Consider the following 19,334-nt stretch of genomic DNA (forward strand, 5'->3'; position numbering starts at 1 on the left):
GATTCGAGTTTAGGATCCGAGTTTACGAAGCTCCCACGAGTTTACGTAAACTCTCGAGTTTGACAACCTTGGTCAGCAGGTGTCAGCAGGTGATGATAGTTCCTTACATTTCTTGGTAGAAATCATAGCATATGGTCTTCAAATTCAATGATATCAAGGAATTGAACCGCATTGAAAAAAAAGAAGGAATCTACACAGTAATCAGATTTCTAATACAATGATAAAAGGAGAAGTGTTTTAAATACAAATTTGTTTCAACAGGATTGTTTGTATTTTCGTTCCCCCACACCCTAATATTACTGTGTATAAACGTTGTTCTCAAGAAAAAACTCCAACTTTCAAATCAATATCACAAGCACTACCAATAACTCGTGAAAGCATCATCAGATTTATGAGGTACAAGTTACTACTAAGGTTTTGACATGCCATGAGCATATAATAATCACCGTAACATGAGATTTCAACTCAAGTTTAATTTTGTGTAAACAAGAGCCCACACCACCACCCTGAAGAAAAAGCTGCAAAATTTCACACAAGATCGACACGTCTCTTTCTTGGCTGAACACAAAAGAAAACACACATCATCATCATCATCATTATTATTATTATTATTATTATTCATAAAAAAAAAAAATATGCCCACAAATGAAGTGCATATGCAAAATCTTACTTTATCTTCTTGAAGTTGTTGAAGGAATTTATCAGGGAACTCCACATAGTGAAGACAGTCTTGTTTGAGAGACTCCACCAGTTGTTGATGTTGCTGTTGTCCGTTTCTTTCTAAATTTGTGATCAGTACAGTGAAAATGAACTTATCGGGGGAACAACCCCATTCCTTCATGGACCCGTATATCTCCATCGCCTTCTCCGTCATCCCAGCTTGCAAATACGCCCCAATCATCTCACCGCACATCCTCGTGTCCGGTTTCAATCCCTTCTCCAAAACTTCAGAGAACAGTTCCTCCGCCATGTCGATTTTCTTGTTTCTTCCGAGCAACAGAATCATGTCGGCGTAGAGTTGCAGCAGCGTATCATGCCCCACCTCCTCGCGAATGAAGTTGAAAACCTACGGTACAAATTGAAATAAAAAAAATAGATAAAAAAAAAGTCATGATCATTGAAAGTGAAAGAGACAGTGTTAGTTGCCTTGAGGGATAAACTGAGTTCGTTTTGTCTTAGCAATTCGTCGAACAGGTTTAAGGCGTCAGGTTTCAAAAGGCGTGAGAGTTTAGCGTCGAGAACGTGGTCGGGGGATTTGGCGAGTTTAAGAGCGTGAATGACTTGAATGCTTTCTTTGGAGAGTATCCTCGTGCGTCGCCGCGCCTTGTAGCTTGAACGGAGGCCGCATACCGTCACCGGTCTGTTGTAATTCAGATTTGACGGTGAGAACCGCCGCTCAAAGCCACACAGCGCCACCCTCTCACAGACTCTCAAAATCATTTTCAACCAACTCTAGAACTCAAAATATAATTTTCCCAACTTTATTATATACTTTTCCTTAATATTTAAAAAAATAAAATTGGCAGCTTAGTTTTGTTCTGCTTAATTTCTTTAACTGAATAATTATTAATAAAAAATATCACCGTGACATAATTTAAATTATTATTTTTTCTGTATCATTGACTTTTTGGAGTATTTATGAGTCAGCTGTTCATTCAATTTTTTCTGTGTGAAATAAAAAAGGTAGCTTGAAGAAAATTGTCGAGAGGAGAGAGATGGGGTCATCGTTATCGGCGTCAAAGAGAGTGGAGAATAGTTTGTCAAACTCGGGCGATTTTGACTCGGTATGCGACTCGTCCTTCTCCCACTGCCTCGCTCTCACTCAGCACGCTTTCCATGGAGTGCTTCCGTACCAACTCAAAACCGCCTCCGACTACATCCACGCCAACGCCACCCACGCGCTCCTCCGAAAATGGGTCCCAGCACCACCCGATCGCACTCAAATCGACGCCGCACTCCGCCGCCTCCCTCCGAATCCCGACGACGACACCCTCCCACTCCCCCTCTTCAAACAATGGGCTTACCACCTATACACCGACGCCGTCGTCTCCGCCGCCTCCAAAGCGCTGATGGTGCGCCTCCCCGTCGGCGTTGCCGGGATTGTCGGAATCGGCGCCGTCACTCGCCCCCCTCCTCAATTGATTGGCACCTTCGTCGGAGCCTACTCCCTCGGCGTTACCCTCTCCATTTTTCTTGGCTTATCCTCTTAATAATAATTGCAGTTCCATTTCTCTCTTTGTTCATATCATTGTCTTTTGTGTAAATTACAATAAAATGAAATATCATCTTCATACAATAAAGTGCAAAATATTCATGGCGTACTGTGATTAATAGAATAAAAATCAAAATGCAAAAGCAAAAAGTGATGCTATTTTTATTTTACTCCACAAGAGCGATTACAGTAATAATGAGATTGATGAGGCAACAAAGCCTTCAATTCTTTATTAAGGGGAAAAAATACAAATAAAAATGATATCTTTTATTTAGCAAGTAAGATTATCACCAGTGTCTACACCCAATTGTCTGCAGTATTCTTGGTAGTAATTAACGCGAGCCTGAACAGTGGAGGGGTTGGCACCATCACACTCAAGTTGACCATTGATGGCTCTGATGGTTGCACCGAAACCCTGGTTTATGACAGGCCGCACGTGTTGCATCCAGTACCACAATGCTGTCTTGAAAGACACCACAACATCGTTCGACACTGTTTCCGGAGCGCCCAATCCATCGAAGTCGTTGGCCTCCCCTGCTGGTCCGTAGTTGAAGTTCCACGACAATTGGATCGGACCACGACCGTGGTACCCTCTGCTGGAAGAACATGGATACTGTGCAATCGATTCCTCGTCGCAGTAGTCCTTGCTTGCACCATCAATCTCTTCGATGTAACAAAAATCTGCATTCAATCTCCCAGTTAGAACACGAATGAGATAAAAAAAAGATATAAATTTGATCTTCAGTAGCGAACACTAAAAAGGATTTATAATAGCAATCTTACGTCCAGTTTCATGTGTGAAATGAGCAAAAGCAGCTGCAATCTCGCGTTTGGAGTCGTCCTCGGAACCAACTCTGCCAAAGTCGGTGTAGGAATCGAGAGCTCTGAGGAAAGCATCTCGTGTGTAAAAGTTCTTTCCAACACAACCAGAATCAGCTTGATCGATTATGCCGTTGAAAAATTCGGCCGTGACAATGTCAGCAACATTAACGTTGTTGCTTGGGGAACTTGTTGTGGTACAATTACCCTGCTGACACCCTGTGCCACAGTATTCTGTACCAGTACCACAGTATCCGTATTGGCTGCAGCATAACCCTTCAGCACACCCGCAGTTCTGAGCACTCACATTTTGTGGCACCGTAACAAGAGCCACTGTTACAAGAACGAAAAGCAATTTGTTTACCATTTTGAGGGTGAAGCTAGATATCAGATAGTATCAATTTGATTGATGATGAACAATTGAGTTAGATGTGTATTTATATTGATACTGCTGGGCATCGGGCCGACTGGATAAATGCGTGAATAGGTGTCTGTGGTTGAAAAATAAGTTTGAATGATTCAATGCAAAATTTGAATCCATTCTAGAACGTTATCGTGTTGATTTGGGGGTGGACTTTGATTTGTCAATACAAAGGGTGCATGAGTCTTCGTCGCTGTGACACTTATTACATCACCCTCTAGTTAACTATAGATTAGACGTTAACTATATATTAGACACTTAATTATAACTGGGATTATTTAACTATACCAAATAAACTGGTTAGTCATAAATCAGAATATATTAATCTTAATGTTGTCTAACTTAAAAAACAAAGATAAGATTATCTACAATTAACTCTAATTAGATCAACTCACAAAAAAAAAAAGATTTAAAAGGTAAAAATATATATTACGTGCATTTACTGTGCTACCTTAATTATTAACTATTTAAAATTAAACTCATTTTTGACGTCTTCTACAAAATACCCTTGAAACTACTTGAACAAATAGTTCAATCTAATACTTATATTTCTGAACGATATTTGAGTTTTGGACTATACAACTCAAACCTCGACCTCATATCCAAAGCACTAATTAACCATTTATGCTTTCTATGTTAATATTCACAATTGTTTTTCATGGTTGTTTTCCACCGTTAAGGAGTTCGTTGTAAAGATAAATTGAGATAGACTTATCTCGATTTTATATTCCCTTATTTTGATTTGAGTCTAGCATGCATACGATATGAAATTGACACAACTTAAAAATATATATTTTTCTAATCTAAATTCGTCAAAATTATTTTCAACCCATGATTAGAGGAAAACGTACGAAGGCATACCGGTCTAACTTGTACGGTTGAAAAAAAGGGGCATTATGCTCATTGTTAAAGGTATTGTTGATCATTCGTATTTTTTTATTTATTTATCACTCAAATTTTGACAATGGTGCGTTTGGTTTGATAGGATGGAGAAGGAGGGCAACCGAAAAATTGGAACTTTATGTTTCTTTGGTTTGATTTGCTAAAGTAAAAGAGAAGGATGAAAGCATTTATGTGAGATCCAAATAAAAGAAAAGAAACTAAGAGATTGATCCGTCTAAGAAGAAGGCGTGAATGGCTTAAGGTGCATGAACATTAAACTACCCTTTATTTCTTGTATTATTGGCCTTGACTAAATCATATATAACTTGAAAATATATTTTTATCTATAAAACAGGTACATGAGATTTATATCTGAATCATCTAGATTATATGTTGAAAATGGTAAATTATTTTGGCGGGTTTGACTACTTATATTATTTATTTATTACCAAAAATAAAAGTCATTGATATCATCATTATTGCTGATAACACTTTAGAAATTTCATATGGATAAAACGACTGGTAATTCTACCGTTTGGGTGTATAAAGTTTAAGTTACTTTTGTTGAAAATCTCTCTCTCTCCGTCGCCTCGTCCGGCCAACGCGCCCTCCCACCGAAGCAGCCCCTCAATTGCCAAAATCAATCCATAACCTACACAAACTTCCCCTCTTTAGCTTCCTTTTCAACCTCTGCCCGAATCCGTCAGTTAGGTTCTGACATCTCGCAGGTGAGTTACTTCGTTTTCAATTCCATCCTTGCCTTCTTCCTCCTTCCTTTTTTCTTTCCAATACCTATTTATGGAGCACTTGAGTCACTAAGCACAATGAATGGATCAGCGAGGTCTGAAAGAAACAGGGGTGAAAAAGGCCAGCTTAGTTGGATTTTTCCATTTAATGTTAAGGGTTCAATTGGGTAATATGCAAGATTTATTTGACACAAGCCCTGTAATATGGTGCATTGTTCAAGCTCTTTTGTTCATGGTTTCACGCGCAGATTCTTTGGCAAACCGTGTTTTAAAACTGCTAGCATCTATGGAGCACTGGAGTCATTAATAAGCACAGTGAATGGATCAACAAGGAAGCCAATAAAATATGTTCTTTGTACTGCACTTAGTTCTTGTGGAAAAACCCGGAATTGGCGTTTGGGTATACAAATCCATGCTTTCATGATTCGATCTGGATATGAAGATAATTTGTTCCTCTGCAGTGCACTTATTGATTTCTATGCCAAATGTTTTGCTATTCTGGATGCAAAGAAGGTATTTAGTGGCATCAGAACACATGATCAGGTTTCATGGACTTCACTCATTACGGGATTATCGATCAATGGACGAGGAATAGATGCATTCTTGTTGTTCAAAGAGATGCTATACACCCAAATTAAGCCCAATTGTCTTACCTTTGTTAGTGTCATTAGTGCCTGTGTTGGGCAAAGTGGTGGCCTTCAACATTGCTCCGCTCTTCATACTCATATCATCAAGCAGGGATGTGATACTAACAATTTTGTGGTCTGCTCATTGATTGACTGTTATGCAAATCAGGGACAAATTGATGATGCCGTACTCTTATTCGCTGAAACTAGTGAGAAGGATATTGTTGTGTACAATTCGATGATCTCTGGATATTCTAAAAACATGTTGAGCGAAAATGCATTGAAACTGTTTGTAGAAATGAGGGGGCAAAATTTGGGTATTACTGATCATACTTTATGCACGATTTTAAATGCTTGTAGCAGCCTTGCATTACTCCTTCAAGGAAGGCAAGTGCACTCTCTTGTTATTAAAATGGGTTCGGAAAGGAATGTGTTTGTGGCCAGTGCTTTGATTGATATGTATTCAAAAGGTGGCGATATTGACGAGGCTCAACGCGTGTTAGATCAGACTTCTGAGAAGAATAATGTGTTGTGGACATCCATGATCATGGGTTATGCTCAATGTGGGAGAAGTTCAGAGGCTTTGGAACTTTTTGATTGTCTACTGACCAAGCAAGAGTTAGTTCCTGATCATATCTGCTTTACTGCTGTTTTAACAGCTTGTAATCATGCAGGATTGCTTGACAAAGGGGTGGAATACTTTAAAAAAATGACAACAAATTATGGCTTGTCTCCTGATATTGATCAATACGCTTGCTTGATTGATCTCTATGCTAGAAAAGGGAATTTGAGTAAGGCAAGGGATGTAATGCAAAAAATGCCCTATGATCCTAATTATGTAATTTGGAGCTCTTTCTTGAGTTCTTGCAAGATATATGGAAATGTAAAACTTGGGAGGGAGGCTGCTGATCAACTTATCAAGATGGAACCAAGTAATGCAGCACCATATTTAACATTAGCACATGCCTATGCAAGAAAGGGTTTATGGAATGAAGTAGCTGAAGTCAGAAGGCTTATGCAACAAAGGACAATGAGAAAACCTGCAGGATGGAGTTGGGTGGAGGTAGATAAGTTATAGATGAGGTTACTCCTCAACAATCACATGAAAACTACATAGTTAGAAAACAAAAAATTACACAGAAACCGTGGAAACTTCATCCTATGTACTGTATTAAGTCTTATAACCTAAACACAATTTAAGGATGTCATATGAACATAAATTATGGTGGTAATGGAGTGTTATGGGAGAGGGATGGAACTGGTGGAATATGAATTATGGTGGTAATGCTCTCTCTTTTTTCACTTTGCGGCTATACTGAGAGAAAATAAGAATAAAATTGAAAAATAAAGCAAAATGAGTAAATAATGACTTGGTTTTTTGAACCGACTAATGAAATGAAACAAAATTTCTTTTAAAAGATAACTGACATTTGAAATGTGGGAGTATATTATGGTTAGAATATCTCAAATTGAATCTGATACTGAATTTTGAGTTCCACCAGATCCTGTTTCAAGCCCTATGGAGGAGCAAGGACTGGAATTTCTTCAATTTGCTTTCCGCTGGTTCATCTGTCTTCTAATTCGAGAAGTTTGCTTCCAACACTCTTTTTTTTCTCACGGAGTGCAATAGTCTTTTCCCAAGAAGAAGTGCATGCATGTTTTATAAATTGGCTTTATATCAAACCTCAAGAACTTGTACAATCAGTCAGTAGAGAAATTATGAACTACAGAAAAATAGGCAGAATTTTATGATTTTGTTGACTCTGATTTGTGATTTATGCAATTAGGTACCCTTCCATTTGGTCACACGTCTTTGGGACACGTATCTAGCTGAAGGAGATGCCTTACCATACTTCCTTGTGTATATATTTGCCAGTTTTCTTCTAACGGTGAGCCAGCTTACTCTGGCCTTTGCACCAATACAAGTTATTTGAATTAATTTTCATTCTGTAGCCAAGATGCCGAGGGGTAGTATTTCTTGGTCCATTTCCCTCTTCTGGTACATTGCAGTAGGTAATGGTAATCGTGATTTTCATTTTTTTTTGTCAGAAAACACTTGTCTTTTGCACCACTTTTATCCTGTTAGAAATCCCTTTTTAGAGAATATATCTCTTTGCATAGTGTGCATTTAAACAACCATCAAAAACCACAGTTGTGATCTATTATGTTATCTTACTGTATAATGTAGTATAACTTTTTGATGCATGATTGCTGATTATGGTTACTCCAACCAATTAATTAACGTGAGAGGAGAAATTCAAGCAGTTGTGGCTGGCGGGTGGTGCAGTGATCCAAACAGAAATACACATCTTCTGCAGAGATGTTCTAGTCTGTCACGGCTTGGTATGCTTCTTTTGGGTGGGCTAATGGTTAGCCAAGTGGTAAAGTATATTTGAACTCTTGGTGTATAGGCTAGGAACGTGGCATTTATACTGCACCAGAAATACACACAGCAAACTGTATCTTTAGGCCAAATACAGTCAACCTTGAGTCACGGTTTTCACATAGAGTATACCAGAATAAACTGGTTTAGCGTTGGTGGCCGGGGACTTCTTCATTCCTGATTAAAGCACATTGGGGGGAGAAAGGGTTATGAGCAGATTGGTGCTGACTTTGGACGGTGGCTGAACAGACTTAAGTACCTAAATATTCAGATTAGGCAAAGTATTGCTAGATTGATCAGTGTCTAGCCGCATAGCCAGTGGGCTGTGTTACTTGGTTTAACTCGTTAGTGAGCAGTGTACTTGGCTGGTTTATGCTAGTAAAATCTTTGTATGGGTGCAGTGTTTTGAATTGAGGAGTGTGTACTTGCCCTAACTGTAAATCCGGTTTGATTCTTGTTATGGTTTGGCTAGAGCTTAGTATAATGCTCTGACGGTAAGGCTTAGATGAGCAGGCGGAGTTTTTACTCGTAAGGTTTGGAAAGCCAAGAAAATTAGTCCTGACCGTATGGCTTCGTTGAGCAAGTAGGATAACTTTGACAGGAAGACTTTGTTGAACAGGCAAAATGACTCTGACTATAAGACTTTGATAGAACAGGCAGAGTGAACGAAATGTTACGGGTAAAGCACATAGTACACAAGGGTTAACCTATTTATGAAATTTTTGACATTGTAAACGGTACGAGGAGCCACTAAAATGAATGAGTAGAGATGTAAAGCATGGGTGAGTTATGCTATATTTGTGTGAATTGTTGGATTGATAATATCCTTAAATATTTAATTACCTATTCTTTTTACATTAGCCCACTCTTACATTGTTTTTGGCTGTGATTTTCACCTACAACTTGAGTTATGGACGAGAAGTTGATATTGCTGAAAAAAGTCAGATGCACACCAGTAAGGAGCAGGAAACTTGTATCTGGGTTTTTGTTTTGGATTTTTATTACATGTACTTTGCATAAAATTTTTAATAAGGAAATTGTTTACGATTTTGGATATTTATTCATTTTGTTAAATAATGGAAGTATTATTTTCAAGTACCTTTGTCAATTAGTTTCTCTTTTGTCAAACTTGACGACCTTTTCTTCTGAGAGTTGGAGAACGTACTTTTATTTTTGTAATTTTTTTTTTTTTTTATTAATAACAATTTCAATGTAATTTTCATTACTTAAATTTAAACTTATATCCAATTTCAATAAAGGTCAAATTGAAAATCACATTTTTTTATCGATTAAAATATTTTTAATCTATTACATTTATTTTATCATTTACAAACTCAGAAATTTTTCTTCTAAATCATTTCATTCATTTATTCAAATTCTTTAATTCAAATAATACTAAATCATTTTTTTATCTTTTCAAATTCTTTTACTTACTTTTCATTTCATCTATTTTCTAATTCAAACACTACTTGAAAGAATTCAAAGACACACACACACACACATATATATATATATATATATATATATATATAAAAGAATACATTTTCTTCAAACGAAAGAATATACAATCATTGTAATAGGAATTGGTAATTATTATATTAGTTTACTGGGAATAATGTGAATGAGATTCTTACCGGTTTGTCGTGAGAATGAATGTATTAATTAGACAATTAAAGTTATAAATCATTATTATTTGTTGGAAAATGATTTACTAAATTATATATATGGCTGTTAAGTATAACTACCACTTAAACTATTTAATCTGTAAGATTATAACATTATTAATGATTAAAATTAACAATTTTTTAAGAGAAACTAATAGTGTTTAACTAGTTTTATTAGTTTCCGTAAATCAAATGCTTGTCTTTTGCATGCATGGATGCATTGAATATCTATGTGAAAAATATTATTAAATATATTAGACAGTACGTAAATCACAGTAATACGAGATGTTTTTAATCGTATCTTTGAGATTAGATACCGTGAATAAGTTTTTGGAAGACAGAAGAACTGTTATACGGACAAAAATACATGTAACTAAACCATACAATACAAGAAAGAGGCGCACGATACTCCCAACCACAGCAGATCATTTCTTGATTGTCTTTTGGGTGTTTCTGCTTCGTCTCTCGCTTCGCACCTCCCTTCAAAATCTCAAAAACCACTCACTCTCTCTCTCTCTCCCGATCACGCCGAGAGAACCAAACCAAACCGAACTCCTCCGCCGTCTCTCTCTCTCCGTCGCCTCGTCCGGCTACGACGCCCTCCCACCGAAGCAGCTCCTCAATCGCCGCAATCAATCCCTAACCGACACAAACTTCCCTCTTTAGCTCCTCTTTTCAACCTCTGCCGGAATCCGTTAGTTTGGTTCTGATCAACCTCTCGCAGGTGCGTTACTTCGTTTTCAATTCCTTTCTTGCCTTCTTCCTCTTCCGTTTCTCTTTCCAATACTTATATGCTTGCTATTTATTTCTATGCATGCCTGGATCCTCTTAAAACAGCTCGTAAATTAGGGTTTCCACCTTAGGAGAAACCGCAGTTTCCCAAGTAGGACCACACCTGCTAGATTTATCCCCACCTGGGAACTGTAAACAGGACTGGGGATAGTTTACGCCGCACGAATCTCGAGTTCTAACTTCAACTGTCAATCATTGTACTTTAGGGCAAGTTTCCATATGGCCTAGAATAACATCGTGGGACTTCAGTCCTGATTTTTCTCTTTCTTCTAGGGTTTGGAATACTGGAAATTTCGGTAAATGTTGTATTTCCGAAAGAAAAAGAACTTCAAGTAAGTTCGCAATGTAGGGAGTGGATGCCAAATAATTCTTATGCTTCGGGAGTTCGGATCGGAGTTATGGACGTTCATAATCTGCAAGTGCTCATATAATCTTTGCCAATGTGTGTTTCTGATTTATGAAGGGTCCTTGGTATGAAGGATTACACCAACAGGAGTGAGGGTAGACTAATTTTAGTACTTTGGTTGTGATTGGAACGGGGAAGAGGGGGCCAGGGAAGAATGAGAGGTAACTGGGTAAAAATTCGCCCCAAACCACGTGTTTCTTGTTTGCTGTTATGCGGGTAATTTCTTTGTTTTTATAGTATGTATAATGTATAATGCTCTTTAAATGCCTCTTGGAAATAGCAGTTACGGGAATTGTTTTCCCGTCAACCTCGAGCCTGGAATTTTTTATGTTTTCTTTTAACCAATTGACGCTACAAATTTATTACGAGTAATTGTATTTTTTTTAACAGTGTAGTTTACGTCCCTTTGAATATTATTTTATGATTACAATTACAGTCAATTGTACGGAGATGTATACTTTTCCAGTGTGTCAGATTTTTTTTCTGTTTATTCTTTAACATATATACCGTGAACTTTTATACCGTACCCATACCATGTTCGTGGTCACCATATGAACAATTTTTAGTTATTCACCAAAAAATAGGTTTAATGTTTCAAAATTTGCCTACAAAATTATCTTTGAAATGTTGATTTTATTTTATCAACTTGCATATGCATTGTTAGAGGTGTGTTCATTTTGAACGATGCATAATTCAACTATAATAGCCAGAGAAATTGCTGTCCTAGTTGCATTATATTTTAGAAATAGTCTTGTTCATTACATTTAATCACTTTAAAATTTGTATTTTCATGATTTATCCAATGGCCACCAAATAGCTTTGTGAACTTGGCATAACTATAGTGCTATTACCATCAGCAGCAGTTCCTCTACTGTAATGTTCTTTTGGGAAATCAGCTGGATTCATAAATTTTGCCTTGAAATCTTATGTAAGCCCTTTGGGTTTTCTTTTTGGTCTTACGAATATATATTTATTTTTTCCCAGATTAGAGGGGCAGGGGCTGTAAGTGAGGATGAATCTACAACAACCTGGGCAGCCCAAGTCCTCCAATGGATACAGCCGCCGGAAATCTGAAAGAGAAGGGACAATTAAATCTGAGAATAAAATCCCGTCTGGCAAATTAAATACCAGCAGATTAACAAATACAGGTAAAATTCGGATCTGTGTAATGTATTATTATTTATTTGTTGCTGCATTCAGAATGCTGATCGTTTTTTTTTGTTGTTGTCAAAGGTGCAGTGACTGGCAGTAAAGGTGGCAATTACGATAATCCTTCACATGATCGATTAGTATATGTAACAACATGTCTTATTGGGCACCAGGTGGAAGTCCACTTGAAAAATGGATCCACGTACACTGGAATCTTTCATGCGACAAACACAGAAAAAGATTTTGGTATGTTCTGTTGTATTTTTTCTTGGAAAAATGTGTTTTAGTCTCTACTTTCACTTAAACTTGGTCTTAATATTTATAATTTCAAATTGATGAAATCTGTCACATATTGGAGGTACAAAAATCACATATTTTAAGTAGTTGAAGGATTGATTTCATCAATTTAGAAGTATAAGGACAAAAACCAATTTTTACTTAATGTATAGGGATTAAAAACACATTTCTCCCCAATTTTATTGATTTTGGCTGTATTGTGAATACTATTATCTTATATTGTTTCACAGCGCCCTGTAGCAAAAGGGATAAGCATGATATTTAGGGAAATTATGCTTTTTAGAATATTTTGTTATTTCTGTTTGGATTTGTCTTATTTTAATAAAACTTTGTTTTGGGAGTTATTGCTCAACTGGGATTTCACTAGGCTTGTTCTAGACCACTATCTAAATAATCTTCTGCTGCTGTTTTCATAATTAATTTTATAAAATGATCATATTGTAGGAATCGTTTTGAAAATGGCTCGCTTAACAAAAGATGGTTTGTCACGAGGACAGAAATCTGGTGCAGAATTCGTCAGCAAGCCCCCTATGAAGATTTTAATTATACCTGCCAAAGACCTTGTCCAAGTTATAGCACAGGTTTCCTACTTTTCAACTATTTGGAATGTATTTTGGAATATGGTAGTTACTAAGCTAAGGTTTTTGTTGGAATGCTGTATACTTTTGGAGAATTTAGATTAGTAGAAGTAGCTTTTAACACATTGTTGACTTCTTTGCTGATAATACCATTCGTGTTTCAATCATGGCAGGATGTTGCTATTGCCAGGGATGGTTTACCTAATGAATCTCACCAGGATATGCATCAGGAAATCATGGTTGATTCATTGATATCTCAATCTCGTCATGTTGAGCTAGGGAGAGAATTAAAACCCTGGGTACCTGATGAAGATGATCCACAATGCCCAGAACTGGAAAACATATTTGATGGCCATTGGAATAGGTTGCTCACTTTTTATAAAATAATTTTGTGAACACAATAAATATTAGTTTTTCTTGACACTTTGACTCCCATTCGGACTGTCAGTTGCCTTCATTAGTACACCACTTTTTCAGTATACAATAAGAAATTTCTTTAGAAGTGTCGAGCTGTAAGTAATGGATTGTAGAATAATATATTTCTCCAAATTTCATTGACAACACTTCTCCTTTTTATTATGAACACTTCATATTTGGTATGTCGAAAGAATAAAAACCAGAGACGAAATAAAACCTCCTTAGAGGTATAGACATGTACTTCCTTAATTTCTGGATGACTTCTGGAACCATATTTCTGGTTAGGGTCAATTCACCTTGCTTTCTATAATAATCTAAACCCTTTGTTATGAATTTGATTTTAATAAAGATTGAGGGTTTATAGGTATTCTATTTGTTTTCTTGTGTTGCTTCAAGTTAGTTTTGAGCTTTCATTCCATAGTCATTTATGGAAGCTAACAAATGTTGTAAAGGAATTATTAAAAGATCATTGGCACACAATTAATTGAGACTATGTTCTTGATGTAGCAAAAGGAAATAGGATTTTTTGTGGTATATCCTTAATGATTAAAAGAGGCTGGAGTGAGTGTAGGAAATTAACTAAAATACCATGATTATTTTATACACATGTATTTTTATCTTTAATTCACTAATTTCAAAATTTTCACAGAATGCCTATTTTTGTTTACATTGGTATTTTTGTTTTTTTGTATTTTTTAAGAGGATGGGATCAATTTGAAACAAATGAGGCATTGTTTGGTGTGAAAAGCACATTCAATGAGGAACTTTATACAACAAAGCTTGAAAAAGGGCCTCAGACAAGAGAATTGGAAAAACAAGCTTTAAGAATAGCAAGAGAAATTGAGGGTGAGGAAACCCAAGATCTTCATCTTGCGGAGGTTAGCATGGTTTCAATACTTATCGTTCTTTATTTTCATTGCTGCTTGTGAATTTCTGCTGTTTTTTGTTTAATTGACTAATTGAATTGAACAACCTACATAAATTTTCTTAACAGGAAAGAGGCTTTCACTTGCATGAAGACTTTGATATTGATGAAGAAACTAGATTCTCTTCAGTTTATAGGGGCAAACGTGCTGATGACAGTGGATTTGATGAGGATGTACTGTTTGAAACCCACAGTTCTGATACTTTTGGTGGTGTATTTGGTTCGGTTGTTAAGAGGTCTAGTGAAATAACTGGTGGAAAAGGAAATGATGGAGCTCGAACATTGGTAAATTCCTCTGTGGTATTATCACCTGAATTGTTATTTAATTATTGAAACTGTACTATTAAGTAATTCTTAATCGTTTGTCATTGTCACATTTACTGGCTTGTCCTTTTTTTTGTCTGATTAAATACTACTGTTAAGTTTTCATATAGATTGTTGTAATTTGAGATAATATCTTTAGAATTTTCCTAATTAGAGAAAATAGATACATAATCTTTTATTTTATTTTATTTTCCTAGTTTTCCTAGTTTCCTTATTTCTCTTTTTAGGAGAATTAGATTATTACAAATAGAGGGTATGAGAATGTATTTTTCATGATTGAGAATAATAAAATAAGTCTTATTTTCAACTTAGATTATAGATATGACCAATGTTAAGAGTTTGGTTGTTGTCACCATAGAAGTCAATTTTGTAAGGCTAAATAAGATCCCAGGTGTAAATTGTTAGAACTACCATATTTTATGTGTGTACCTTATTTTAAGTAAATGGTTTCTTTTAGATTTTCTTGCATTCCGAAAATCTTTGGTTATGCAATTCTGTAAAAGTAATTGTTGATTTGAGTAGAAGCTCTCTCAAAATGTTTAAAAAATAAATGATTATTTCTTTAAAATGAGCTGAACCCAACATGTGTTCAAGACAATGGCTTGTTGCCTCCTACTTGATTAGAAAATATTAGTGAAAATTCTGGTACATGACTATTATTTTAAAGGACACATTCGGCACTAAGTTCTGTTTGAACATGTCCTAACAATCCCGAGTCTTGTTATGATTTCGAAATTGGTACAACATGAACCTCTGATTGATGCAGCTGAGTCTTGTTGGGGAAAAACGTTGATATGAAACTATTCCATTTTTGAAGTTTTTGTCCTTGTCTCTCCCTCCTCTTATGAAGTAATTATTTTACTTTCTAAACTCTCCTTAGTACTTGTTAATTATGTGTGCAGGATCACACGCAATCATCTCAGTCAAGTACTAGTGTGGATTTAAGCCGCTCTGGTTCTTATGATCATGCTAAGCAGTTAGCATCTGAACTCCCTGCCATAAGCTATTCATCGGTGGATGGGGAAAGCAGGTGTTTGTTGCCCCTTTCTCTTCTGTATATAATTATTCTTTTTATTCTGTTTTGTATACATCATTTTTGAACTTGAAAAAGAATTAAATTCTTCGTTATCATGATTTTTAATATGCAATTTCTACAGGATTCTGGAGAACTCAATTAGTAATCAACATGGAGACAATGATACTAAGGAAGCAAGTGTGATTGTGAGTTGAAGTTTGTGCATTATCTCTTAAACTTGTGTCTAGGAAAATATCTAATGAGACAGATATTAGTTCTAACACTCCAAGTCTCTCTATTTTTCTTCAATTGATGCAGCAAGCTGAGGATGTTCAACTGTCAAAATCTGAGGGTCTGTGAAATCCTTTTCTTAGCTTTCTTAAATTGAGTGGATTTAAGATGTGCATGAAATGATGCAAATGAAGCAACCATTTTCATATTATTGATTATTCTGTCTTTTGTAAAGGAAGTGCTGAAGCTTTCTGTTAGTACTCTTCATAAGGGCTTCTGAATGGCAGCTATAACCTACATTTCAATTTGGTGGCTGCTTCTTTCATAATACATGTATTCATTCCTCTAATCTTGGCAGTTTTTGGCGCAGATTCACAGGGAGCACTCTACTTGAAGAAGGATGGCACTGATAAAGGGGTATTATCTCCGAATGCTAGCTCCTATGCCCCTTCAATTCATACTTCATTAAAAGCTCATGAAAAGATGGGATCACATGGAGATTTAATTGAGGGTTCAGCAACTGGCAAGGTTAATGGGGAAACAAAATCGGTAAATTCACGTGGGACCCCATATGTGTCAGATTCAGTTGGAGTCCCTGTAGCATCTTCTGGTCCTGGCTTATCTCCAAGTTCATCAGTTGGTTCACTGTCTTCTGAAAAATCAACTCTGAATCCCAATGCAAAGGTATGGAAGTTCAAGCCCAAAACTTTTTGACTGGAATTTTTTTTCCCGCTGTCTGGTTCTAGTCTTTTATGTTACTGTCTTATGTCTGAGTTTCCCCTTTCATGTTGTAAGGAATTCAAGCTTAACCCTAATGCAAAGAGTTTTATTCCATCACCTGCTCGGCCTCCCACTCCACCGTCCGATGGTTCCTTCTATTTTCCAACTAATGTAACTACTGTACCAAGTATGCCAGGCATGCCCATGGGTATTGGAGTAAGTCATTTGGTGCATTTATTGAATACATAAAAATGCATAATTAGGGAGTGGATTTACTTCTATAAAAGGTTTGTGATTTTATGACAAATGGACCTGGTTGTTCCACATATCCATGTCGCACGTTAGTGCAGGTTATAATTATCAGTTTGGTTGTCCAATCTTATGGTCTTTTAAATTTCTGATTGTTACTTAATCCATATAAGGATAAAGTTCTCATTTTGTTGATTTCGTAGAATAGTTTGCCAAAGAAGTTATGCAGAATTGTTGGGTTTGGCTTAATAATGGCCTCCCAGCCTTCGTTCTGTTAATAAACATGATTGTTTTGCACATGTCTTGCAGATTGGACCTACTTTTGCTGGTCCACAACCTATGGTGTATAATCCTCAGGTAGCACCAATGCCGTCTCAAGCATATTTTCATCCGAATGCACCACAGGTATAACATCACATGCATTATCCCTCTGTTGACTGTTTTCTTAAATATTGGTGCTTCAGGGCAATTGCTTATTATAATCTGATTTCAGTATGGACAGCTCCTTGGTCATCCTAGGCAAGCTATATATATGCCGGGTTACCTGCCCGTAAGAACTCTCGTGCTTAATTTATTTATTTTTTTTTTAAATTCGTATTTAATTGATATTGCTCATGTCTTGAACACTGGGCAGATAAAATATAAAACCATCTATTTCAATAACTTACTACATGGTTAATGCTCCACGTTGATGTGTCATGCTTGTTGGATATTTCTTCTTTGGTGGAACATATCAATCTGAATTTGAGCAATCTTATCTGTAGTCCTACATATACACTTTTGAGGAACTTTAACTGCTTATTAATGTTCTGAGAACTCGATCTTCTGAAATCAATATTTACAGGAAATGCCATACAAGGGACGGGACTATTGACGACTTGGCTATTAGCATTCTTGTTGGCAAGTCAAATCCTTGCTTGAAAAGAATAAACAAAGTGGTTGTCCTGAAAAGTTTTAAACGAGGATATCTGCAGCTGATGCGAAATCTCTAAAGGCATATGTTATGTTGTTTGCCAAGTTTGCTAATTCTGGGAGATAATTTTATGACCTTGTTTTAACCCATGCATATACATCTTTTGGGGTTTATCAGGCTTTGGTTGTGTAATAGATTATCTCAGATTGACCTTTCCCATCCTTTTTTTTCCCTCTTTAAATTCAAAGTTTACTTCTTTTAACCTCAACTGCTCGTTTATCTGACACTCGGACCCATCTGCTACCATTTAGTTGTTGTAATGGTAGTTTATTGACTGGTAAACGAATTTTATACTCAGTGCCATTTTTAACGTTAATGTACCTTACAAACCAGATAATCAAGGCTAAATAAATCACTGAAAGATGGTCACTGTACTAATGTTAGTTGAAGCTTAGTTTTGCAGAAAAAAGAAGTAAAACTTAACTTAAGGAATGTTGTTAAGTAGATTTTAAGTTTAATTTAATTTCAAAATCTACGTACTCATTTATATATTTTAAATTTGACTTCATTTATGTACTCATTTATATATTTTAAATTTGACTTCATTTATGTATTTTAAATTTGACTTAGTTGATATAAATTTCTAACAAGAGTATGAGGTAGAATTGGTAAACTGATATATTCAAAGAGCCATGTAACGCAATTTTTTTCTCCAAGAATACAAGTCCGAATTGTATAATAGTAATTTCAATTTTTGGATAAAGCAAACCTTTAGTTCTTAACAAATAATATAAAGGAACTGTGTTCGAAAATAAACTCTGCTTTTTGTTAAGCTCAGTCTCATTTAATGACATGTTTCCGAATCCACTTTGAAGAATGTTTATGGACAATTTAAACTTGCTGTAAATAAATGTTTTAAAGAATATAAACTATATTTTAGTGCTATAATATAATAGCTAATAGATTTTTAAATTAAGGTTTAATATTTGTTTGAAAAAAAACATTACAGTTTACATTATTTAATGCAAGTTAAAAAATATAATTTATTTCAAAGCATATATTTTTATGGATTTGAATTTGAATTATATATAAAAAAAATTACTTTGTACAATACCCAATTTTAATATATTAACCTAAAATAAAATATACGGTGAAAAATAGGATCAAATATATACTTTATTATTTAAATAATATAAGGTTTACTTATAAATTCTCAAAAATAAATTAACCTATTTTATTTCCTACTCGTCTTTAGTTCCTTACATGGTAATTAACTGAGAACACTTTCTTTCTTTTTGAAAAACAGAATTACGTCTAATATATTTTTTTATAGATAATAAGTGTAAATTTTTCAAAACAATAAATTTAGCAAATAAATAAATACTAACTATTATGTTGGATATATCTTTGTTCAATTATTATCAACTTCTTTGAATTCATACTCAGAATCTTACATCATTATCATTATGCTTGTTTTTCTTTTTTTATGGGAACACTATGATTTTGTTGATACCATTCTATAAAATGATTGTTAATAAATTAAATATTATAAAATTTAATTAAAA

General features: G+C 35.4%; 5 protein-coding genes across 9 annotated transcripts; 3 read left to right on the forward strand and 2 right to left on the reverse strand.

Annotated features, from left to right (window-relative positions):
- Positions 1-171: 171 nt before the first annotated feature.
- LOC124843358 (pentatricopeptide repeat-containing protein At1g62350-like) lies at positions 172-1,600 on the reverse strand. The gene is made up of 3 exons (XM_047320093.2): positions 1,147-1,600; positions 671-1,066; positions 172-558 (listed from the first exon to the last, which is right to left on the reverse strand). The coding sequence occupies exons 1-3, from the start codon at positions 1,438-1,440 to the stop codon at positions 529-531; spliced, it is 720 nt and encodes a 239-aa protein (XP_047176049.1). The 5' UTR covers positions 1,441-1,600; the 3' UTR covers positions 172-528.
- Positions 1,246-2,319, forward strand: LOC124843339 (uncharacterized). The gene is made up of 2 exons (XM_047320064.2): positions 1,246-1,382; positions 1,684-2,319. The coding sequence occupies exon 2, from the start codon at positions 1,716-1,718 to the stop codon at positions 2,208-2,210; it is 495 nt and encodes a 164-aa protein (XP_047176020.1). The 5' UTR covers positions 1,246-1,382; positions 1,684-1,715; the 3' UTR covers positions 2,211-2,319.
- A 29-nt stretch (positions 2,320-2,348) lies between these two features.
- Positions 2,349-3,452, reverse strand: LOC124843338 (endochitinase PR4). Its single transcript, XM_047320063.2, has 2 exons — positions 2,996-3,452; positions 2,349-2,893 (listed from the first exon to the last, which is right to left on the reverse strand). The coding sequence occupies exons 1-2, from the start codon at positions 3,396-3,398 to the stop codon at positions 2,484-2,486; spliced, it is 813 nt and encodes a 270-aa protein (XP_047176019.1). The 5' UTR covers positions 3,399-3,452; the 3' UTR covers positions 2,349-2,483.
- A 1,396-nt stretch (positions 3,453-4,848) lies between these two features.
- LOC124843343 (pentatricopeptide repeat-containing protein At5g04780, mitochondrial-like) lies at positions 4,849-9,189 on the forward strand. 3 transcript variants are annotated; one of them, XM_088093741.1, is made up of 3 exons: positions 4,853-5,062; positions 5,329-6,769; positions 7,209-9,189. In XM_088093741.1, the coding sequence occupies exons 2-3, from the start codon at positions 5,501-5,503 to the stop codon at positions 7,284-7,286; spliced, it is 1,347 nt and encodes a 448-aa protein (XP_087949867.1). In that variant the 5' UTR covers positions 4,853-5,062; positions 5,329-5,500; the 3' UTR covers positions 7,287-9,189. The 3 variants fall into 3 exon arrangements, with proteins under 3 accessions (XP_087949865.1, XP_087949866.1, XP_087949867.1); XM_088093739.1 differs by having other exon boundaries at positions 4,849-6,769; XM_088093740.1 differs by having other exon boundaries at positions 4,851-9,189.
- A 985-nt stretch (positions 9,190-10,174) lies between these two features.
- On the forward strand, positions 10,175-18,037 carry LOC124843308 (polyadenylate-binding protein-interacting protein 3-like). 3 transcript variants are annotated; one of them, XM_047320018.2, is made up of 15 exons: positions 10,175-10,477; positions 11,936-12,099; positions 12,185-12,346; positions 12,842-12,978; positions 13,149-13,339; positions 14,093-14,270; positions 14,387-14,602; positions 15,544-15,671; positions 15,799-15,862; positions 15,975-16,008; positions 16,258-16,571; positions 16,683-16,823; positions 17,166-17,261; positions 17,350-17,406; positions 17,701-18,037. In XM_047320018.2, the coding sequence occupies exons 2-15, from the start codon at positions 11,964-11,966 to the stop codon at positions 17,728-17,730; spliced, it is 1,884 nt and encodes a 627-aa protein (XP_047175974.1). In that variant the 5' UTR covers positions 10,175-10,477; positions 11,936-11,963; the 3' UTR covers positions 17,731-18,037. The 3 variants fall into 3 exon arrangements, with proteins under 3 accessions (XP_047175974.1, XP_087949107.1, XP_087949106.1); XM_088092981.1 differs by having other exon boundaries at positions 12,191-12,346; XM_088092980.1 differs by lacking the exon at positions 10,175-10,477 and adding an exon at positions 10,800-11,167.
- The last annotated feature ends 1,297 nt before the right edge of the window (positions 18,038-19,334 follow it).

The sequence above is a fragment of the Vigna umbellata genome, chromosome 6, assembly GCF_029865625.1.
Source record: "Vigna umbellata cultivar VRB3 chromosome 6, Vumbellata_1.0, whole genome shotgun sequence".
Classification (NCBI taxonomy): Eukaryota; Viridiplantae; Streptophyta; class Magnoliopsida; order Fabales; family Fabaceae; genus Vigna; species Vigna umbellata.